This window comes from Eucyclogobius newberryi, unplaced genomic scaffold (genome assembly GCF_026437365.1).
Source record: "Eucyclogobius newberryi isolate DKJ021-1_F unplaced genomic scaffold, fEucNew1.0.hap1 SCAF_20, whole genome shotgun sequence".
NCBI lineage: Eukaryota > Metazoa > Chordata > Actinopteri > Gobiiformes > Gobiidae > Eucyclogobius > Eucyclogobius newberryi.
Window position 1 is genome coordinate 5,288,284 of NW_027315835.1, and position 21,460 is coordinate 5,309,743.

At 38.0% G+C, this 21,460-nt stretch overlaps 2 protein-coding genes across 2 annotated transcripts; one reads left to right on the plus strand and one right to left on the minus strand.

Moving 5' to 3' along the window:
• Positions 1 to 1,642: 1,642 nt before the first annotated feature.
• On the minus strand, positions 1,643 to 12,529 carry ascc1 (activating signal cointegrator 1 complex subunit 1). The gene is made up of 9 exons (XM_072456460.1): positions 12,270 to 12,529; positions 11,262 to 11,364; positions 11,095 to 11,192; positions 10,070 to 10,248; positions 8,164 to 8,297; positions 6,764 to 6,883; positions 4,790 to 4,914; positions 2,551 to 2,624; positions 1,643 to 1,995 (listed from the first exon to the last, which is right to left on the minus strand). The coding sequence occupies exons 1-9, from the start codon at positions 12,382 to 12,384 to the stop codon at positions 1,879 to 1,881; spliced, it is 1,065 nt and encodes a 354-aa protein (XP_072312561.1). The 5' UTR covers positions 12,385 to 12,529; the 3' UTR covers positions 1,643 to 1,878.
• Positions 12,530 to 12,631: 102 nt separating this feature from the next.
• anapc16 (anaphase promoting complex subunit 16) lies at positions 12,632 to 16,179 on the plus strand. The gene is made up of 4 exons (XM_072456461.1): positions 12,632 to 12,761; positions 13,033 to 13,176; positions 14,647 to 14,721; positions 16,063 to 16,179. Exons 2-4 carry the CDS (start codon positions 13,035 to 13,037, stop codon positions 16,170 to 16,172), a joined length of 327 nt encoding a protein of 108 aa, XP_072312562.1. The 5' UTR covers positions 12,632 to 12,761; positions 13,033 to 13,034; the 3' UTR covers positions 16,173 to 16,179.
• Positions 16,180 to 21,460: the final 5,281 nt, after the last annotated feature.

Below are 21,460 nucleotides of genomic sequence, written 5' to 3' on the forward strand. Positions count from 1 at the left end.
ACAGTACTATAAAGATCATTTATCTGTAGGTTTAGACCCTCGGGGGCCACAGGCGACAGAGTGAAGGGTCCGACACTGTGGCACTGAGGCCTAAAAACATCGCGTGAAGTGTTTTAAAGGTCGTGTTTACGAGGATAAAGTTGGCTACGTGTACTGAAGGCGGGAGGAATATCAAAAGCAAACTTACCTGTAACGCTTTTCCCATCAAGCTGCAGCTCCGTGCATCCAGACCACGCCCTTTTTGAGACCTCAAGGGTGCAAGACCGCGTCATAACCACAGGCACGCGTCACCATCCCCCCTCACCCTTCCCCCTCTCCACCCCCTCCCCCTCCCGCCTCCCGCTCATCCAAGGAGTTTGTGGACTCTGAAAGCACTGGGGGCTCCATAATGTACGTTTGAGATCACTTTCCCCGCTCTATCAGTGCAAAGGAACGCAACAAGTGACGGCCAAGGAGCGGCAACGTATGACAAGGGGACCGGCCCCGTCGTCTTTCACCGCCGCTAGAATCGAAAACGTGATTATTGAGTTAGTTTGTTTACACCCCCACCGTCTCCGGGGTGGGCGGGGCACACGCGCTCTCTGAGACTACGTCACGGGTGGGCGGGGCACACGCGCTCTCTGAGACTACGTCACGGGTGGGCGGGGCACACACGCGCTCTCTGAGACTACGTCACGGGTGGGCGGGGCACACACGCTCTCTGAGACTACGTCACGGGTGGGCGGGGCACACACGCTCTCTGAGACTACGTCACGGGTTGGGCGGGGGAGCCAGATAGCTCTTCGCAAGGGTGGGGGCGAATATCAAACCAAGCCGTTTGCATTTCCGGGTTGGTGAGGGGGTCCAAGGTCTGGGTGATATTTCTTAACTATTATGTTAAGGATGTTGCACAACCCTTATTATTATCAATTATACACTTAGGATAGACTACGAAACGTGAAAAAAGCATGATATGGCACCTTTAAGTTATTTTTCTAGATATTTTTGTTTGATTCTTATTAGTAATTGTGGGATTCCTCAGCCTTGTCGTTTTCTCAGGATTTATGGACAAAGATGGTGGAGGCCCCGATGGTGGAGGCCCTGATGGTGGAGGCCACGATGGTGCTTTCTACACACGTTCCTCAGAAGAATCCAGGACGTTGAGGCATGAGACTCTGGACATTCAGAAGTGCTCAAGAGTAAATGTTCTTATGTTCTCCATGAGGATCCGTTGATGATTTTACCCACATAAAGACTTTGAAAACCTAAATCTTATCCATACTTAGGTCAAAAATAATGTTCAGCCCAGGTTTCTTTAACCATTTTATCCAATGTACATCCCGACAATTTATTTGTTGAGTGGGACAAAGCTATTTCCAGATTTACACGTCGAGGCTAAACACGATTCAAAACTGTAAGTGTCAAAAGAGAAAGGTGGATGCAAAGTTGACCTGGATGACTGCTAAACCTGTAGTTTAGACCTTTACAGAGACTTCATGGCCGTTAGTTTAGCTTCACAACTGCACTCATTGTAATGTGTTAAATGCAAATACAAATGAAACACTTTCTGATCTCTCAAAGCTGTTCGTTTTTAATCAAAGCTGCAGCAGAATGTTGACGTAAACTCCGCCCACCACCACAATATCATACAGTTTAACTCTTTATAATGACATAAAGTTCTCTTGTTCTCTCTGTTGTCCATGTTCACTTTGGATTCAAACGCAGTGAGTACAACCCTGCTGCCATCTGGTGGACGAACAACACAAGTTCAGCCTCAGTTTTGCCTGATCTGGAGCTAAACCTGGACTAGATCAGGACTAAACGGGACAAGATCAGGACTAAAAGGGACTAGATCAGGACTAAAAGGAACAAGAGCAGGACTAAACCACGTCCAGAGGTTCAGGAGAAGCGTATTTGTCCGGCTGTGGAGTAATATCCCGTACAGTCCGAGGAGTATCTCTGCGACAAAAGCACCGTGTTCAAGTCCAGCTCTCCGAAACGATACGATCCAAAAGTCTGCAACAAGACGGAGAATAAAAGAGCGATGAGGCATGACCCGTGCACGTGTCACCTTATACGGGTTTGTGCTACGTTATTGGAGAAAGAATTAGTACGATTTAACGATTATTTACATTTAACGACGCCACGACCAAACAACAGCTTCATGAAAATAAACTTTCTGAAGGATACAAATAATGAGACATGAACCGACAGATTATATATGTATATTAATTAATTACATTTGTATTTTTATGTATTTTATGTATGTATGTATGTATGTGTTATTTTATTGATTGTATTTATAGTATTTATTTTATATATTATTTTTCAATTCATTTATTTATTTTATTTATTTTATTTATTTTATTTATTTTATTTATTTTATTCAAACGTTGATGCGGATTGTCAAATATTTATCTCTACAATACAATCAATAATAAACCATTTTCAAAGAGAAATAAAACCATGGCGACATTATTCATTTTAATGGTAAATAAAACGTATAATAAACTGTATTATTGTCTTTTCGGGCGATTACGTTTGACTTTTGCATTGTGGAAAAGTACTGACCTTTAGAATATTTCTCGCGTCAAAAGCTTCTCTTGTGTTCACAGGTTTTCCTCCAGAAGAACCTGAGCCTTTAGCTGCAGCAAACAAACAAACAAACATTTATTTCAATATCTAAGTCCCTATGACAGGTTAGACTTCACATTGCACTAAATATTTCAGATTTGACTAAACATTTTGCCTGTTTGTCTCCAGTTTGACCAAGTTTATAATTGTACTTCCTGGTTGGATATAAGTAGAGGTGATTCCACAGCTGTTACCATAGCAACCAGACTGTAAACAAGAGCCAAACTCCACATAAATGACACAACAGTTCTGATCTGACACAATAACACCATAAAACACCTTTATTTAGTCCAACCATGGTTTAAACTGTCTCTGTGTCGCACACTGATGACATCACAGAGGGATTCAGCTCCACTTCCTGTCATTTTAAACTCTTATTTTTAAAACTTTCTTCACAAACTGCAACTTAACAGAAGTAAAACGGTGATAAATATATTAGAAAATAAGAGAAGCTTTAATATGTACTTTAAACCTCACGTTTCTGTCAGATTGACGTAATATTGTTAGAAAAACGTATGAGTTTGTTGATTAGTAAATGAGTCGTTTGAATAATAATAATGGATTAGCCCTGGTCAGCAAACACAGTCAGCAATGTCTGTGTCTTTCCTGGTGTTGATTTAGTCCAGAGTGAAAATGAACGATGTGTGTGAGAGAGAGAGAGAGAGAGAGAGAGAGAGAGAGAGAGAGAGAGAGAGAGAGAGAGAGAGAGAGAGAGAGAGAGAGAGAGAGAGAGAGAGAGAGAGAACGTCAGGAGAAGAACATGGACATGAGCATTATCCAAATAATGAAGATTCAAAAGTGCTAAATAACAGTTATTTCTTCTGCAGTGAAACGGAGACACAGATCGTAGTCTGCGCTGCTCCTACAGTTTAGTGTTAGTCATTTAGTGTTACTGCAGCTAAACTGTGAGACTGAGCACAATGTTTTACAAATATATAATCATGTAATTTAGTATTGAAGTTATAAACGGTCTCCAACACAACATTTGATCAGACTGGACATCGCTGCATCTCTACTTTTAATCTGGTGATAAAATGTGCAGTAATAATGATAACAACAAGGATTAAGTTTTCATCTTTTAGAAGTCAACAAAGTTATGGTTTTAGAGAGAGAGAGAGAGAGAGAGAGAGAGAGAGAGAGAGAGGGAGTTGTTTTTAAAGGTCGAGAGTGAATATAAAGAGAGGTTTGTCAGTGATCTTTGGACTGGTCTGAACCAGAACAGAACAAGAGAGAGAGAGAGAGAGGGAGGGAGAGAGAGAGAGGGGCAGAGAGAGGGAGGGGAGAGGGAGGGGGGAGAGAAACAGAGAGAAAGAGAAAGAGAGAAAGGGGGAGTGTAAAGAGAGAGAGAACATTGTGAAATGAAGGTCAGTGTTTATGGCAAAGAGTGCAAGTGAGAGAGAGAGAGGGAGGGAGAGAGAGAGAGGGAGGGAGAGAGAGAGAGAGGGAGAGAGAGAGAGAGAGAGAGAGAGAGGTGGAGCAGAGACAGTGGCTGTGCTCACGTCAAACCCCAGGGCCAAACACCAGGCGTGACGTCCAGCGCTTCACAGATCGATCATTATTTAACCATTTACAGGCCGTTTAAGAATAAGACGGTCACAAAAACACAAAAAGGTGTTGAAACTGTGTCGTGGGTCGTAACGGCGAGAGTGAAATCTACACTTGATTAAGTTAAAGGGCTGGTAACAAAGAGGATATGTTCTAAAAGCCGCTCTTAAGTTCAGAATAAGACCATCTACGTTTAATTATAAAGCATGGGTTTTTTTGGTCCGAGAACCAGGAAGTGTGCTGTTAGCATGCTAGTTTTTTTTAGCGCTGAAAAAAATGAATACGTTTAGCGTACGTTTTCATGATGTAATAAAATTAGATTATCTTTGCCTCCAGAAAGTATATATTATAAAAGCCACTATATGTTCAGAATGAGACCGTTTTTGCCGTCTACGTTTAATCATAAAGCATGTTTTTTTGTGTCTAAGAACCAGGAAGTGTGTTGTTAGCATGCTAGTTTTTGTTAGCGCTAAAAATAATGAATACGTTTAGCGTAAGTTTTTCATGATGTAATAAAATTAGCTTTGACCCTAATCTGCTCATACATATTTCACAAACTGTTTTTTTTCCGGAAGCCTTGATCCGTGCGGCGCCGCCCACGATCGCACGGGGCCACAGTCGGGTCCTTTACCTGCCGAGTCTTTCCTAAACAGCGTGTTCATGACGGTGCCGTGCAGTTTGACCCGGTCCCACTCTCGAACCATCAGCCCCAACGAGACGAAGTGCTCCACCAGGCGATCGGCCAGCGCCTGCAGCCTGCCACAGAGCAACACGGGTTCTTTTAGCGCCAACAAACTACAAACATCCACTTTTACACGAGATAATGCTTTACATGGAGGCTCTGGTGTTACTCGCGTGCGCTCGGGCGCTTTTCAGTCGCCAAAACAGCCCTGGGTTTATCACAGTTTGTCACGTTTGGAGGCTAACGCTAACGCTTCCATTGAAAACAAATTGAAAAAATAGCTGTATTAACAATTTGGCGAGGCACTCTACTAATTATATTCAAATCAAAATGGGAAAGAGCGTCATTTGATTTTGACTGACGAAGAAGGGGAAAACATATGTACATCTTAACGGAGAGGCATCATCATGTGTTTTTGTCCTGATGCTAACAAAGAGCTACAGACTCGTTTAGACATTGGCGTTCCATTTGATTGCGGAACTACTACTACTCTAATTTTGACTTTATTTGGTGTGTTTATACCTGTCGTACATTTAAATGATAGTTTTACACCGATCGAGCAGGTATTTGTGAAGAAAACGTTGAAAAATCTGTAGAAAATTATTACAGGAAGTGACATCACACCAGGGAAACCTCACTCCAGTCAAAGTTTATGGAGAATTTACACAAAGAAACAACTTTTTGACTCTCTAAACATGAATTCAACAAAATAAAGTCGCTCTCATATATTTTTTTATTTGGGTGTTTTCTGGGTAATTTCCTAGTGTGATGTCATCAATTAAAAACGGGTGAAATTATAAACCTAAAAAATGAGCTATTCTGTGATAACATTTTATATAATTTTTAGCAAAATTCTAAATATATTTATCTTAAGTGCATTTTCGTTCACCGAGTCGTTCGACCTGTAGGGGGCGCTTTAAAACTCCTGCCATGGACACAACAAATGGATACCTCTGGAACAAATGCACTTGAATGAAAAGAGCTAATGAAAAGAGCTAACGAAAACAGCTAACGAAAAGAGCTAACGAAAAGAGCGAATGAAAAGAGCCAACAAAAAGAGCTAACGAAAAGAGCTAACGAAAAAGCTAATGAAAAGAGCTAATGAAAAGAGCTAATGAAAAGAGCTAACGAAAAGAGCTAACGAAAAGAGCTAATGAAAAAAGCTAACAAAAAAGCTAACGAAAAGAGCTAATGAAAAAAGCTAACAAAAAAGCTAACGAAAAGAGCTAATGAAAAGAGCTAACGAAAAGAGCTAATGAAAAGAGCTAACAAAAAACGCTAACGAAAAGAGCCAACGAAAAGAGCTAACGAAAAGAGCAAACGAAAAGAGGTAACGAAAAGAGCTAACGAAAAGAGCTAACGAAAAGAGCAAACGAAAAGAGCAAACGAAAAGAGGTAACGAAAAGAGCTAACAAAAAACGCCAACGAAAAGAGCCAACGAAAAGAGCTAACGAAAAGAGCAAACGAAAAGAGCTAACGAAAAGAGCTAACGAAAAGAGCTAACGAAAAGAGCAAACGAAAAGAGGTAACGAAAAGAGCCAACGAAAAGAGCTAACGAAAAGAGCAAACGAAAAGAGCTAACGAAAAGAGCTAACGAAAAGAGCTAACGAAAAGAGCAAACGAAAAGAGGTAACGAAAAGAGCTAACGAAAAGAGCAAACAAAAAGAGCTAACGAAAAGAGCAAACGAAAAGAGCTAACGAAAAGAGCAAACGAAAAGAGGTAACGAAAAGAGCTAACGAAAAGAGCTAACACAAAGCACGTTCCCACCTTTTTGAATGCACTTGTTCAGGAAATATCGAGCCATTTGATTGACCTTTACACAACCTTGAACACGCAAACACCAGATCCAGGACCGTGGAAGTGTGAAATGTTCCGCAGTGCGCAGGCGTTAAAAGCCGGCTACAAACGGACTTTCCCCTCACTTGTCGGAGCCGTCCTTGGCGTCGACTTTGGCGTAGAGCACGTCCACTGTCCCGGGATCGTCGTTCATGTACTCGACCCCTTTGACCTCCAGCCGCAGAGGCCTCCCTCCGGTGATCTCCCTGGGCAGAACATGAACGCCACATCTCGATTCATGACGTCTTTGGAGCGTGAACGCGTTTTCATCGTAAAATGACGAACGCTTCAATGGTTCAGGTCATATTAGAGCTTAACGACGGTACAGGACGATCGTAGGCGTATATTTGATAAACATCTGGACTAAACAGACGATTAACGGATACGAAAAGACAGAGACATTAATAAATCAAAATGCAAAAACAGAATACCGTATTTTCCGGACTATAAGTCGCACCTTTTTTCACAGTTTTGGCCGGGGTGCGACTTATACTTATATTTATACTTATACACTTATACTCTGGAGCGACTTATATGTGATATTATTTGTTATTTTCACACTTGCAACTGCATTTCATACTCCAGTGCAACTTATATATGTTTTTTTCTTCTCTATGATGCATTTTTTGGCTGGTGCGACTTATACTCCAGAAAATATGGTAAACTGTTTCCAAGTTTCATGATAAATACACTTTATTTGAAAATATTCTCTATCTAGAAGCCTTCAGTCGCCATATTTCCACTTTATAGATGGATTTTGGGTGTTCATCAATATTTGGTAGTGATTTTATTGTTTTTTTAATAACACCATGCATGCAGAAGCTAGTCTTTCCCCCGCTCTCCCGTGTGAAGAGCAACTGCCTATTTTACTGAGCTAAACTATCGTCTTAACTGCTGCATGGATTGAACGGTCTCACTGGACAATTCATGACACAAACTAGCGTTCTATGTTTTCCAAATACTGCTTGTGTTTCTAACTAATCATTATAAATGTGAACAGAGCCTGAGCTACAAACACGGACTAAAAGATCGTTTTTGAGTCAGATTGTTGCTCCTCTTCTCCTCTGCACATGCTCAGTCACATGCAGAGCTCTAAAACGCTCATGATAGAGGGCGGAGCACAAACGGGCCTCCGAACACGCCCACAGACTGAAAGGTGGCGAGAGAGGAAGAACCAAGCTTCCCGCAGTACTGCTCAGCGACCTGAAGAGGGCACTAACAGACACTGCGACTTAAGCCGAGCTTCAGCAGCGGAAGTGAGCGGAAAACAGGCTTATTCAGATATACTTTAGACCAATTTAATTTACTTTTTAAATGTTTTTTATTAGTCAATCACTGCTCGTCTTGATTGCCTTGACCGCACGCCACAGATTAAAAACGTCTGCACTGAACTGAATCCTGATCTGAATAAAACGAATAACGGATTTTTTTTTAACGACGATATTAAACTATATAAATGTAAATGTATGTATGGTTTCCCGCTCACCTGATGAAGTCCTGACACTGCTGGAGTTGTTCACAGACTCTCTTCACCTCTAGCTCGTTCAGCAGGGCCAACGTCCCGACCGTGAGGTGCAGTTTGGACGGGTTCTGGAAGACGCTCGCCTCGACGCCGCGATCCTGGAACCAAACAAACACGACTCGGACAGTTTAGCTGCGGCTGCTACGAATGACAACATGATGTACAACCGCAGTCTGTTCTGAACATATAAAATGCCGTTGTTTTAATTATTTTACATTTGATATTCTAAATTGTTGGCACCACGACAGACAAATTAATTCATCTTTTCATTTAAATTCAAACTAGGCACATTTACATTTAAAAATCAGACAATCCAATAATTAGATCTGATATAGAGATTTTTTTAATTATTTTTTTTTATTTTTTTTAAAGCATTTGTTGTATTTTGAAGACAAATTACAATGAATTTTAAAATTACTCAATCGTTCACAATCCTCATCAAAACCTGCTCAATCAAAGAGAAATCAGATTACTCACATCAGATAACTGTTTACGTGACATTTCAACGATCTATTAACTCCAGAAATCAGATAACGATCAGATAGTTTAGTCTGCATGTAAATTTAGCAACGGTCTAATATTTGCATTCTACGCGACGCAGAAGAAGAAGCTGCACTTCCTCTTCCTCTGGAGTTTGTGGAGTTGTTTAGAAGTGACACAGAGGAAGAAGAATTCACTGGATTTAGTGATTTGGGGTAAAACTGATGCTTTGCTAAACTTGTTAGCATGTTCTTTATGCTATAGTTATCTGAATAACTGTTCATATGTTACGTTAACATACCAGACACTTACCACAGTTCTGTCTGTGCCTCATGTAGCTGAAGGTGTTAGCGTTAGCATACGTCATGTAGCTGAAGGTGCTAGCGTTAGGATACGTCATGTAGCTGAAGGTGTTAGCGTTAGCATACGTCATGTAGCTGAAGGTGTTAGCGTTAGCATACGTCATGTAGCTGAAGGTGCTAGCGTTAGCATACGTCATGTAGCTGAAGGTGCTAGCGTTAGCATACGTCATGTGGCTGAAGGTGTTAGCGTTAGCATACGTCATGTAGCTGAAGGTGTTAGCGTTAGCATACGTCATGTAGCTGAAGGTGTTAGCGTTAGCATACGTCATGTAGCTGAAGGTGTTAGCGTTAGCATACGTCATGTAGCTGAAGGTGCTAGCGTTAGGATACGTCATGTAGCTGAAGGTGCTAGCGTTAGGATACGTCATGTAGCTGAAGGTGTTAGCGTTAGCATACGTCATGTAGCTGAAGGTGCTAGCGTTAGCATACGTCATGTAGCTGAAGGTGTTAGCGTTAGCATACGTCATGTAGCTGAAGGTGTTAGCGTTAGCATACGTCATGTAGCTGAAGGTGTTAGCGTTAGCATACGTCATGTAGCTGAAGGTGTTAGCGTTAGCATACGTCATGTAGCTGAAGGTGCTAGCGTTAGGATACGTCATGTAGCTGAAGGTGCTAGCGTTAGGATACGTCATGTAGCTGAAGGTGTTAGCGTTAGCATACGTCATGTAGCTGAAGGTGCTAGCGTTAGCATACGTCATGTAGCTGAAGGTGTTAGCGTTAGCATACGTCATGTAGCTGAAGGTGTTAGCGTTAGCATACGTCATGTAGCTGAAGGTGTTAGCGTTAGCATATGTCATGTAGCTGAAGGTGTTAGCGTTAGCATACGTCATGTAGCTGAAGGTGTTAGCGTTAGCATACGTCATGTAGCTGAAGGTGTTAGCGTTAGCATACGTACACCTATTCACCATGTTCTCTCATCTGTTATTATTTTGCATTTCAAGATGGATTGGATTTTATCTATTAAATTTCCCCCAAAAACTGCGACTTATACTCCAGTGCGACTTATACTCCAGTGCGTCATCCTTTACCTGGGAACACTTCTCCAGCACTTGGTCCTTGAACTTGAGGAAACTGTCCTGGATTTGGGGCTCGTTGAGCGGGAACGACAGGAAGTGAGTGAACGGCTGTTTCCTCCTGAAGCTGTCGACGAGCAGCTCCACTCGAGTGACGGCGGACGAGACGGCGGATTTATGAGCGCCCGTGATGACTGAAAACACGCCAGAGGGTTACCAAGGCGACGCCATTCGACACGGAATAAAAAAAGAATCATCAAATTTGTCTTTTTTTTTTCCATTTTCGTTATTTCTGAAATAAATCCAAGGATTCAGAGTCACTTTAAGAGCTGCTTTGTCGTTTTAACCAGGTCAAATAGTCAAACAATAATTTATTTTGTACATTGAGACGATTTAGAATAGAATAAAGAATTAAATAAAGGCTGAAAAGCAGATAATATTTACAAATAAAGTGTATTTTTTGATAAAAATCAGAAATGCTTTGGTGTTTTTTGACATTTTGACGTAAAAACGCCACTGTATTCGTTATGAAAAGGTGATTTTGTTCGTGTTTTAGAGCTTGTATATTCCAGATAACGATTACGACTACACTGCAAAATTACACCCTCTTGAGAGAAAAATACACTTGTTTTAGGCACAAAAAAAAAATCCTGAAATAATTGAAAAGAGAATGTTATTTTTCTTGAAATTCTTGAAATAAGTTTAATATAATAATCTGTAATAATAGTAAATAGTAATAATAGTATATTCTGATTTATTTAGCGTTTATTTAGTAGAAATGTCTTAAAACGAGATAAATCTAGACTTAAGTGACTAAATATTGGTTCGTTCGGCCGATTAGTCAGTGCGGCCCTCGTTCTAACCCCACATTCCTCTAATAACATTGTACTTCCTCTGATTATCTCACAAACGGTGCACGTCTTTTGTCAGATATCAATTTGAACACTCTCAAAACCGTAAAGTCGCGTGTGCCTCGTTAAAATGAAGAAAGTTTGCATATATATATTGCTGTTTTGATGTCACGATCCTCTAAATCTTACCTATTTGTCCTTCCACGCCCTGTTTGGGGATGCTGATGTTGGTCTTGGTGTCGTGCTCCAGCCTCCTGCGAGTTTCTCCCTTTTTACCGATGATATATCTAGAGAAGAGAAAATAAAATGGAGCACATGGTATGGGACGTATTGAAATGGTAAAAGCCTTCGCTCACTTGTACAGGACGCTGGGCACGTCGATGGCGCAGCGGAAACCTCGTTCCGTTTGCTCCACGCAGTGAGTGTCGCAGCTCTCGTCCTCCATCAGGTCCTCGGGCTCTAAACGCACCACATTTAGGACTTTATTTATCCACCGATGCAGACAAAAAATACACTTTACACTTTATTTTGTGTCATTGTTCTATTATTCTAATCATTCTATTCTCATGAACTCACCGAAAGCAAAACTAAACCACAACTATATATATGCACTGATCATTATAAAAAGATGAACATAAATATTAACAATCAATTATTCGATATCCTCAATTTACCACTATAGATAGTAAAATAAGAATAATAACAATAATCATAATAAAATCATAATAAATCGTAATAAAATAATTATAATAATAACAACTCCTCTACCAGGTTCTCTGACTCTAAACACAAGACATTTAGTACTTTTTTAATCCAACATTTTAAAAAATAATGCAAAAAAAACATTTTGCTATAGCAGAGAGATGGAGATGTTTACAAATATGACTTATGTATTATTATTATTTACGTATTATTATTATTATTTACGTGTTATTATATACGTGTTATTATTATTATTTATGTATTATTATTTATTTATTATTTACGTATTGTTATTATTTACATATTATTATTTACGTATTATTATTTACGTATTATTATTTACATATTATTATATACGTGTTATTATTATTATTTACGTATTATTATCCTATTTACATATTATTATTTATGTGTTATTATTATTATTTACGTATTATTATTTATGTGTTATTATTATTATTAACGTATTATTATTTATGTGTAATAATACAAATCATAATAAAAATCATAATAAAAATTATGATGATAGTAATAATAATAATAAAAGTGTTAGTAAATCGTTATAAATTAATCATAATAACAATAACTCAACTTTATGCCACCACATACCTTTTCAAATCGAATAGGTAATTTCAAGTCTGCACATAAACAGTTAAACTCACCAGTTGGTCCGCTGCAGTAAAACTCCTCTTCCTCCTCATATTGATCTTCTTCAATCACATTTCGTCGATATTGTCTGCCGTCTATGATCACAAGTTGTGGACGTAGAATTTCCATGATCGCAACAAGTTAGGCTCAAACTGAAACAGAATAAACCTACTTAATGAGTAGATGAATCACTTTAAAAAGAAACTGTGCTAAAATATAATAGTTTGAGGCTTTTAAATGTCACTTTGCCGCATCATAGCTTCATAAAGCAGCAGTTTGACGTTCATGCGCCGTGAAATGTCACTTTACGACACGCTGCAACTTCAATAAATCTAAAAATCACCTGGATCCGACGTTTAAGCGGTTTTGCCGCATTCCAGTTGAGTTGTACACCTTTGAACGTAAATCGCTTCTCTGTCGCAATGCTTGTGTCAAACCCAAACACAGAAGTGACATAACTTCGCGGATAAATTCTCTTTCTCTTTTAGCATTTTCAGGCTCTGACGGTAACTTTTACACTTTTAAACTTATTTCTAAATGATAAGGCGCTCGTGTCGGTTCTCTTTATGGTTACTTTCTGCTTATTTCTGTCACATTTTGACCGCTTTGTCGTTAGCTTTGTCGTTAGCTTTGTTGTTAGCTTTGACCGCGGCATTTCGCCATAGACTTAGAACGGAGAAGCTAACAGGCTAACGCGTCTCTCGTCACGGTTATTTGCGTGTAACTTGGGACTTTACCCGTTTAATCCCGATGTCGTGTGCTCTGCCGTTGCTCCAGGGATGGCGGCCTCTTCCTCCTCGTCCTCCGCGGGCGGAGTGAGCGGCAGCTCGGTCACAGTCTCCGGGTTCAGCGCGTCGGATCTCACGCCGCCGAGGAAAGTCCTGTTCACGTATCCCAAAGGATCTGGCGAGATGATGGAGGGTAAAAACAACCGTGCAATTCTTCTTTTTACTTTTATATGACAGCAAACTGATGACAAGGACGTGTAAAACTCCTTGGTATTTATTTAAAACGTAAAGCAATAAGTAATCCTCGTTTTTTAAATGTCAAATCAGTCATTCTGGGACGTTTCAGGATCAGTTTGTACTCAAAACCCACAAAATAAAAGTATAAACCAAAGATTTCACCCAATTTTCAATTGGCATTTTATTACTCACAGTTTTTTAATTGGTTCTAACACATAAAAACAAACAAAACATGATTAAAAGAGAGAACACACGAACGCAAGACCTCTAAATCTCATTTTAGGGACATTATTTGTATTTATTTAGGTGAAAAAAGTTCAAAAGTTTCAGTCTTTACCGCCGTGTTCCAGTTCTCTTGCACATCTTTGAGCGTAAATCGTTTTCCTGACGGTGCATTTTTCAAACCCAAACATAACAAAACCGCTTTTTATTTTTCCTCATATTTACCCCAAAAACATCAGATTTTCCCTCGTTTCCACTTAAAATCAGTGTAAATGAGACGACAGAAGCCAAAACTCAGCTTCACAAAGAGCTCGGACATTTGTTTGTGCTCCAGAGTTGTAATGGAGCTCATTTAAATGCCAAAAGTGTGAATATTGACATTTTAAAAGTGACATTTTAATGAGCCATGTCTGGCTTTTCAAATGTCCACCCCAATTATATGAATCTTATGAGACGTGTTTAAGACAAGAAAATGTAATTATAAATGCTGAAATGTGGCATAGGACAATATTTAAAAAAAATAACAGAAAAGAAATATTAAGAATAACAATAACACAATATAATTATTAAAATGTCTGATTCATTTTTGTTGATTTTGTTTGTTATTTTATTCATTTAAGATAAAATAATGATGTTTTTCATGAAATTTGTGTGAATGAAAAGTCACAGAAAGAAGTTTAAAGCATAAACTAATTTCTTAAAAATGTAAATATACTCTATAAGTCTATAACTATATCTTTATACACGTCATATTCTTAAGTATGAATTATGCTGTTGTTTTTATAGATTTTTGACAAGTAGCTCTTTGTCTGCACAATCTGGTGGTGTAAAGGTGATTTTTTTTTTTTATGTGTGTTTAGTTTGTTGTGAGCGTCACAAAATGTACCACAAACCATAACTTTTTTCATGGCATTTAAGGATATTATTATTTACTGCTCGTCTCTGAATGTTAAACGGGAAAAACAACAACAATCGACATCGACGTGAACGCCCGGGCGGCAAATCACAAACACGGCTGTTATTTCACCTTAAAACCACGTCGGCGACACCAGAACGTGAAGGAAAAGTGTTTTAATCTTCTACTTCCTGGTTCATACATGTTTGAAACGCTGGTTTATTCTTCCGACTGTCGCGTAATCTTTCTGACTCGAGCTTCTTTTGGATGAATCTTGTTATAAAATGTGCTTTTCTTTCTTTTCCTCAGACGGCTCCGATCGATTCCTCTGTGAATCCGTCTTCAGTTATCAAGTGGCCTCCACGTTAAAGCAAGTCAAACACGGTGAGAAAACGTGAGAGTTTAAGGCGGTGCTTTTGAGTTAGAGCTGCTCAATGTCACGCTAAATACACGGAAAGTACTTACAATCACGCTATTTGTCAATTTTTCTGTCTAGGTTTGGTTCTGGTTTAGTCGTTGTAATTACAGGTTTAGGTTTTACTTCACAGACCTAAAATATGACAAAAAAAACCTAAAATAATATTTTAAAAAACAAATGGCTGTAAATATATCTATAAAAACAAAATATATCTCTAAATCTTTAATAAAAGCAGAACTAAGTCACATTTTACCATATTAAACGTCTCTGTTAGTCCCTGTGATGGTTAAATATGTGTTTTCGGGCCGTTTGAAGTGCCCGTCGTCGCCCCCTGCTGTCTCGGGGGTGTAATATCAGCTTTGTAACATTTACTGACATCGACCTGAAGACAAACTCTCCTGAGAAACCCTGGCCCTCTTTTTATACTTGGCCACGTTCAATGATTTTTGTCTGTGATTATACTTTTTTTCAGTTAAAAACGTAGGGGAAAACAAGCTTTTGTGTCTGTTCTCTGAGAGTGTATTTTCACATTTGAGCTGCAGGGGGAGCACTGAAGTCACTTAGTTCTGCTTTAAAAGGAAAAATATGAAAAAGCCTGATTTTTATTTAGGATTCTTCTTATTCCATCTGAATTAGTCTCAGTTAAGCTTTTATTTGACTTAAACATTATTTGATTTAATGACTGAAATTATTGTGTCAAAAAGTGTATTTAAATATTACAGTTCAACAGCCGCATCGCAATAATTTAAATGAATTAAACAGTTTATTTTTATTTTAATCTGTAACACACTTTGTTTATTTGTAATAGATAAAGGTAATAAATAGTTAGTTTTATTGCTTTAGTCTCGGTCTGGACTTTAAACTAGTCCTTGTTTAGTTCTGGTTTAGTCTCCATGAGTTCACAATCACAGAAAACAAAGATACAAATGAAAAATAAAAGCTTTTCGCGACGTGATTTATGGATTCATTGTTGTAATAAAAAAAAAGTATGGAGATTGTCACAGAATTAAACTATGTCACTGGAACCAAAATGGACCAAGGAAAATGGATTCGTTTATGGTTTTATTTAGATTTTAATAACATTTTCGATGCCTGTTTAAGACAAAACTTTATCTATTTGTTTTCATCGCTCTGATTTTCATCAATAACACACTTTATTCATAAATATTCTTCATTTAGAAGCCGTCAGTCATCTTATTTCAACCTTTATTGGTTAAAACTGTTTAAAGGGTTGACAAAAGAGCCGCAAGTCTCATTCATTCATTCATTTCCTGCCCGTTGAATGACTCACGTTTTCGCCGTTTCAGATCAACAAGTGTCGCGGATGGAGAAGCTGGCGAGTTTGGTGGAGGAGCTGGAGGCCGACGAGTGGCGATACAAACCCATCGAGCAGCTTCTGGGCTTCACGCCCTCGTAAAATCGAACGCTGGACTTTTGGGACTGAAATCGGCCAAAGATGCCGGCGATTTTTCCCGCGTTTTCTGCCTCTTTTGTTCTCGAACGTGACGAGATCGGTTCACGTTCAGCTCCGTTTCAGTCTTCGTTTATTAGTCTCACAAGAATTACGTCATTGAATATATTGCGACAGTATTTTTTGGTCAGTATTTATCGTACGCGACGTGATGTTTCGAGCTTTTATCGACGCTAACGATGAGCTAAAGCGCAACGTTCTGCTTCGTTTTTAACGGTTTTGTTTCACGATGCGACACATTTATAAAACAAGATTAGTTAGAATTGTAGAGATAGTTGCGTGGGCGATACAGACTCTAAAACGCACACGAAATGACCGTTTTAGAACAAAGATGGAGACAAAACTAGAGAATAGAAGAATAAACATCGAGAATAGAAGAATAAACCACGTTTCAACCTTTTTCTGGTTCAAACTGTATTCAAAACGTCTTGATGTGCAATAGAAATGATCGTTTGACAAGTCAACGGCTGAAATAAGTGCCTGAAATGAAGGATTAACACTTTAAAACTAAATATAATGTCTTTCTGAAGGAGTAAAAAGTCCTTGATGTTGCATAAAAAAGAGGCTAGAACCTTTTAGACCTGGTTCAAACTTCTTTAAGTCTTGGTTTTTGCCTTTTCTCGACTTTTATCACCGTCTCAAACCATATTTTATGTCTTGGTTTAGTCGAGGTTTGATCTGCTTTCATATATTTGTCGTTTGAAGTTGCGGTTTGTCAGTTATCGTTCGCTCTTATCATGTTTTCTCGTGATTCGATCGAACAAAAGTGGCAGAAAATGTCCCTTTAATGTCATTTTTACACTTCTGACAGACTGTGGAGGACGTCATTTCACCGTTTTGTTTTCCACGTCGCCGTTAATCGTTTAATCTCGTTTATCCGTTTCCTGAAATAGAGAAAAATCCCTCAGGTTTAAGCGTTTCTAAATTTGTAAGAGAACATTTTTTAGCATAAATCCTTTAAATCCAACCTTTGTTCAAACTTGGATACATTATTCAAAAGATTACGGTGTTGGAGAAAACAGGAAATGATTGAGATTTTGTCAAAGTTAAACTATAAACGGCGCTGAATACAATCGACTGAAAATGTCATAATTTAAAGCCTTTACTTTTATTTTGATACACTTTTCGATGCCTTTTCAAGATAAAACTGTATTAATCTGTGTTTTTGTTTTTCCATTGTCATTGTTCCAGCTCCACTTGTAAATAAAGAACATTTATTCAGAAATATTTGACGTCATGTACATATACTTCTAAGTACTAAACTTCCACTGGTACATATACTTCTAAGTACTAAACTTCCACTAGTACATATACTTCTAAGTACTAAACTTCCACTGGTACATATACTTTTAAGTACTAAACTTCCACTAGTACATATACTTCTAAGTACTAAACTTCCACTGGTACATATACTTCTAAGTACTAAACTTCCACTAGTACATATACTTCTAAGTACTAAACTTCCACTGGTACATATACTTTTAAGTACTAAACTTCCACTAGTACATATACTTCTAAGTACTAAACTTCCACTGGTACATATACTTCTAAGTACTAAACTTCCACTGGTACATATACTTCTAAGTACTAAACTTCCACTAGTACATATACTTCTAAGTACTAAACTTCCACTAGTACATATACTTCTAAGTACTAAACTTCCACTGGTACATATACTTTTAAGTACTAAACTTCCACTGGTACATATACTTCTAAGTACTAAACTTCCACTAGTACATACTTCTAAGTACTAAACTTCCACTAGTACATACTTCTAAGTACTAAACTTCCACTAGTACATATACTTCTAAGTGCTAAACTTCCACTAGTACATACTTCTAAGTACTAAACTTCCACTAGTACATATACTTCTAAGTGCTAAACTTCCACTAGTACATACTTCTAAGTACTAAACTTCCACTAGTACATATACTTCTAAGTACTAAACTTCCACTGGTACATACTTCTAAGTACTAAACTTCCACTAGTACATATACTTCTAAGTACTAAACTTCCACTAGTACATACTTCTAAGTACTAAACTTCCACTAGTACATATACTTCTAAGTACTAAACTTCCACTGGTACATACTTCTAAGTACTAAACTTCCACTAGTACATATACTTCTAAGTACTAAACTTCCACTAGTACATACTTCTAAGTACTAAACTTCCACTAGTACATATACTTCTAAGTACTAAACTTCCACTAGTACATATACTTCTAAGGACTGAACTTCCACTAGTACATATACTTCTAAGTACTAAACTTCCACTAGTACATATACTTCTAAGTACTAAACTTCCACTAGTACATACTTCTAAGTACTAAACTTCCACTAGTACATATACTTCTAAGTACTAAACTTCCACTAGTACATATACTTCTAAGGACTGAACTTCCACTAGTACATATACTTCTAAGTACTAAACTTCCACTAGTACATATACTTCTAAGTACTAAACTTCCACTAGTACATATACTTCTAAGTACTAAACTTCCACTGGTACATATACTTCTAAGTACTAAACTTCCACTGGTACATATACTTCTAAGTACTAAACTTCCACTAGTACATATACTTCTAAGTACTAAACTTCCACTAGTACATATACTTCTAAGTACTAAACTTCCACTGGTACATATACTTTTAAGTACTAAACTTCCACTGGTACATATACTTCTAAGTACTAAACTTCCACTAGTACATACTTCTAAGTACTAAACTTCCACTAGTACATACTTCTAAGTACTAAACTTCCACTAGTACATATACTTCTAAGTGCTAAACTTCCACTAGTACATACTTCTAAGTACTAAACTTCCACTAGTACATATACTTCTAAGTGCTAAACTTCCACTAGTACATACTTCTAAGTACTAAACTTCCACTAGTACATATACTTCTAAGTACTAAACTTCCACTGGTACATACTTCTAAGTACTAAACTTCCACTAGTACATATACTTCTAAGTACTAAACTTCCACTAGTACATACTTCTAAGTACTAAACTTCCACTAGTACATATACTTCTAAGTACTAAACTTCCACTGGTACATACTTCTAAGTACTAAACTTCCACTAGTACATATACTTCTAAGTACTAAACTTCCACTAGTACATACTTCTAAGTACTAAACTTCCACTAGTACATATACTTCTAAGTACTAAACTTCCACTAGTACATATACTTCTAAGGACTGAACTTCCACTAGTACATATACTTCTAAGTACTAAACTTCCACTAGTACATATACTTCTAAGTACTAAACTTCCACTAGTACATACTTCTAAGTACTAAACTTCCACTAGTACATATACTTCTAAGTACTAAACTTCCACTAGTACATATACTTCTAAGGACTGAACTTCCACTAGTACATATACTTCTAAGTACTAAACTTCCACTAGTACATATACTTCTAAGTACTAAACTTCCACTAGTACATATACTTCTAAGTACTAAACTTCCACTAGTACATATACTTCTAAGGACTGAACTTCCACTAGTACCCGGGCGCCCTCTCGTACAGGAAGAGGAATTTTCTGTCCATATAAGAGCTGTATTATTATTAAGATTATAGAATTAGTTCTAAATGATCTGCTTTTATTATTGCAACCCTGGAATTTCCCCATTGTCAACAAATAAAGCTTATCTTATTCTCTTATCTTGGAGCAATAGTTCACCTGGATGGAGGTTGTGTGAGGTCAAGGTAAATGAGTTACTGCGTAAACTCACTAGGTCAAGTCGGGACGCAGCTCGTTATCGAACTTTAAGTCATAAATACAAACCGAGACTAAATCTAGACTAAACCAGGTCCAAAAACATTTGTTTGCATCAAATCAGAGCTAAACTAGACTAATAAGAGTAAGATATATGTTTCGTCTCCTTCGTCAGTATCTGTCCATCACTAGACGAAAGGCGCTATGCCGTTAGCTTGTATTTATGTTGAGCTCAATACAAAGAGAACAACAGGGGGGACCAAGCACAGCCCTGCCTCATCCCTCTCTCCACAAACAGTGAGTCTGTCCAGTGATTTAGATTCTTGACGTTGGGCTGTCGAAAAGACCAGCACTATTTTGTATTATTAAATTAAATAAAACCAGAAAACAGAACTTTAACTCAAAAAGTACATGTTTAAACAAGTACTTTTATGTGATACTTACATACTTTTTTGCCCTTGTTTCTGTCCTTCCACATGACAGATTGTTCATTTGTTTAAATTGGAACATAATCTGCTCTGATCACATCCCGACACATGATAAATTTATGTTTTGCGTCACAAAATTAGTAAAATAAGCTCAACATCGTAGTTTGTTTTGTTCTTATAGTTTATTGAAATTCACGCTAAAAAGTGCAAATATCGGTCCATCTCTAAATGCCACAAACAAAGCATTAATATCTCCGTGGAGACGATCGGTGGAAAGGTTACACAGTGCACCTTTAACTGGATTCAACACTATTTTAACCGTTTTGAGTCGTCATATTTACTCTCAGAGGGAAAAGAGCCGCGATACTTTAGTCAACTAAGAGTATTTCTACTTCAAATAAGACTTTTACTCAAGTATACACAGAGAGAACAGTCCTCTTACATTAAAAGTACAGTATAAACCCAAAGTGACTCCGGTAAACTCTATTGTTCTAGCTTCATCACGTTTCCTGGCCCCGCCTCTTAAAGGGGCGTGTCTACTGTAACTCTCTCTCCGTGTTGTGCTTTGTTAAAGTTGTTCTCATTGTTGAGGGCACGTGTACAGAATGTCCTGTTCTGACTTTATTCAGACGTCCTGGAGGAAGAGGAGGAGGGGGACACGCCCCTTTGTCCTGGAGGAGGAGGACACGCCCCTTTGTCCTCCTCGGAGTCTGTTTATTTCTGCAGGTCAGAAGTTGAAGCTGTAATCTAGGAACGGGACTGTTCAAAAGTATGACGAAGTGTGGTGAGAGTGGACGGTGGAAAGTTACTGAGGTTGTCCACTTCAAACCAGTCGGATTACTACAAATATAGTCAAATTACTTCAAATACCAGTCAGATTACTACAAATACCAGTCAGATTACTACAAATATAGTCAAATTACTTCAAATACCAGTCAAATTACTTCAAATACCAGTCAAATTACTTCAAATACCAGTCAGATTACTACAAATACCAGTCAGATTACTACAAATATAGTCAAATTACTTCAAATAGTACTCACTCTACTTGAAAACTAGTCAAACTACTTCAGATACTAG

Bases quoted from the DNA above. Each gene is read 5' to 3' on its own strand.
- ascc1 (XM_072456460.1), bottom strand. From the start codon at position 12,384: ATGGAAATTCTACGTCCACAACTTGTGATCATAGACGGCAGACAATAT. The intron at 8,298-10,069 runs GTAAAGGATGAC...GTTTGGTTCCAG, and splicing joins TGCTGGAGAAGTGTTCCCAG to GATCGCGGCGTCGAGGCGAG. The intron at 6,884-8,163 runs GTGAGCGGGAAA...TGTTCTGCCCAG, and splicing joins CAGTGTCAGGACTTCATCAG to GGAGATCACCGGAGGGAGGC.
- anapc16 (XM_072456461.1), top strand. From the start codon at position 13,035: ATGGCGGCCTCTTCCTCCTCGTCCTCCGCGGGCGGAGTGAGCGGCAGC. The intron at 13,177-14,646 runs GTAAAAACAACC...TCTTTTCCTCAG, and splicing joins ATCTGGCGAGATGATGGAGG to ACGGCTCCGATCGATTCCTC. The intron at 14,722-16,062 runs GTGAGAAAACGT...TCGCCGTTTCAG, and splicing joins GTTAAAGCAAGTCAAACACG to ATCAACAAGTGTCGCGGATG.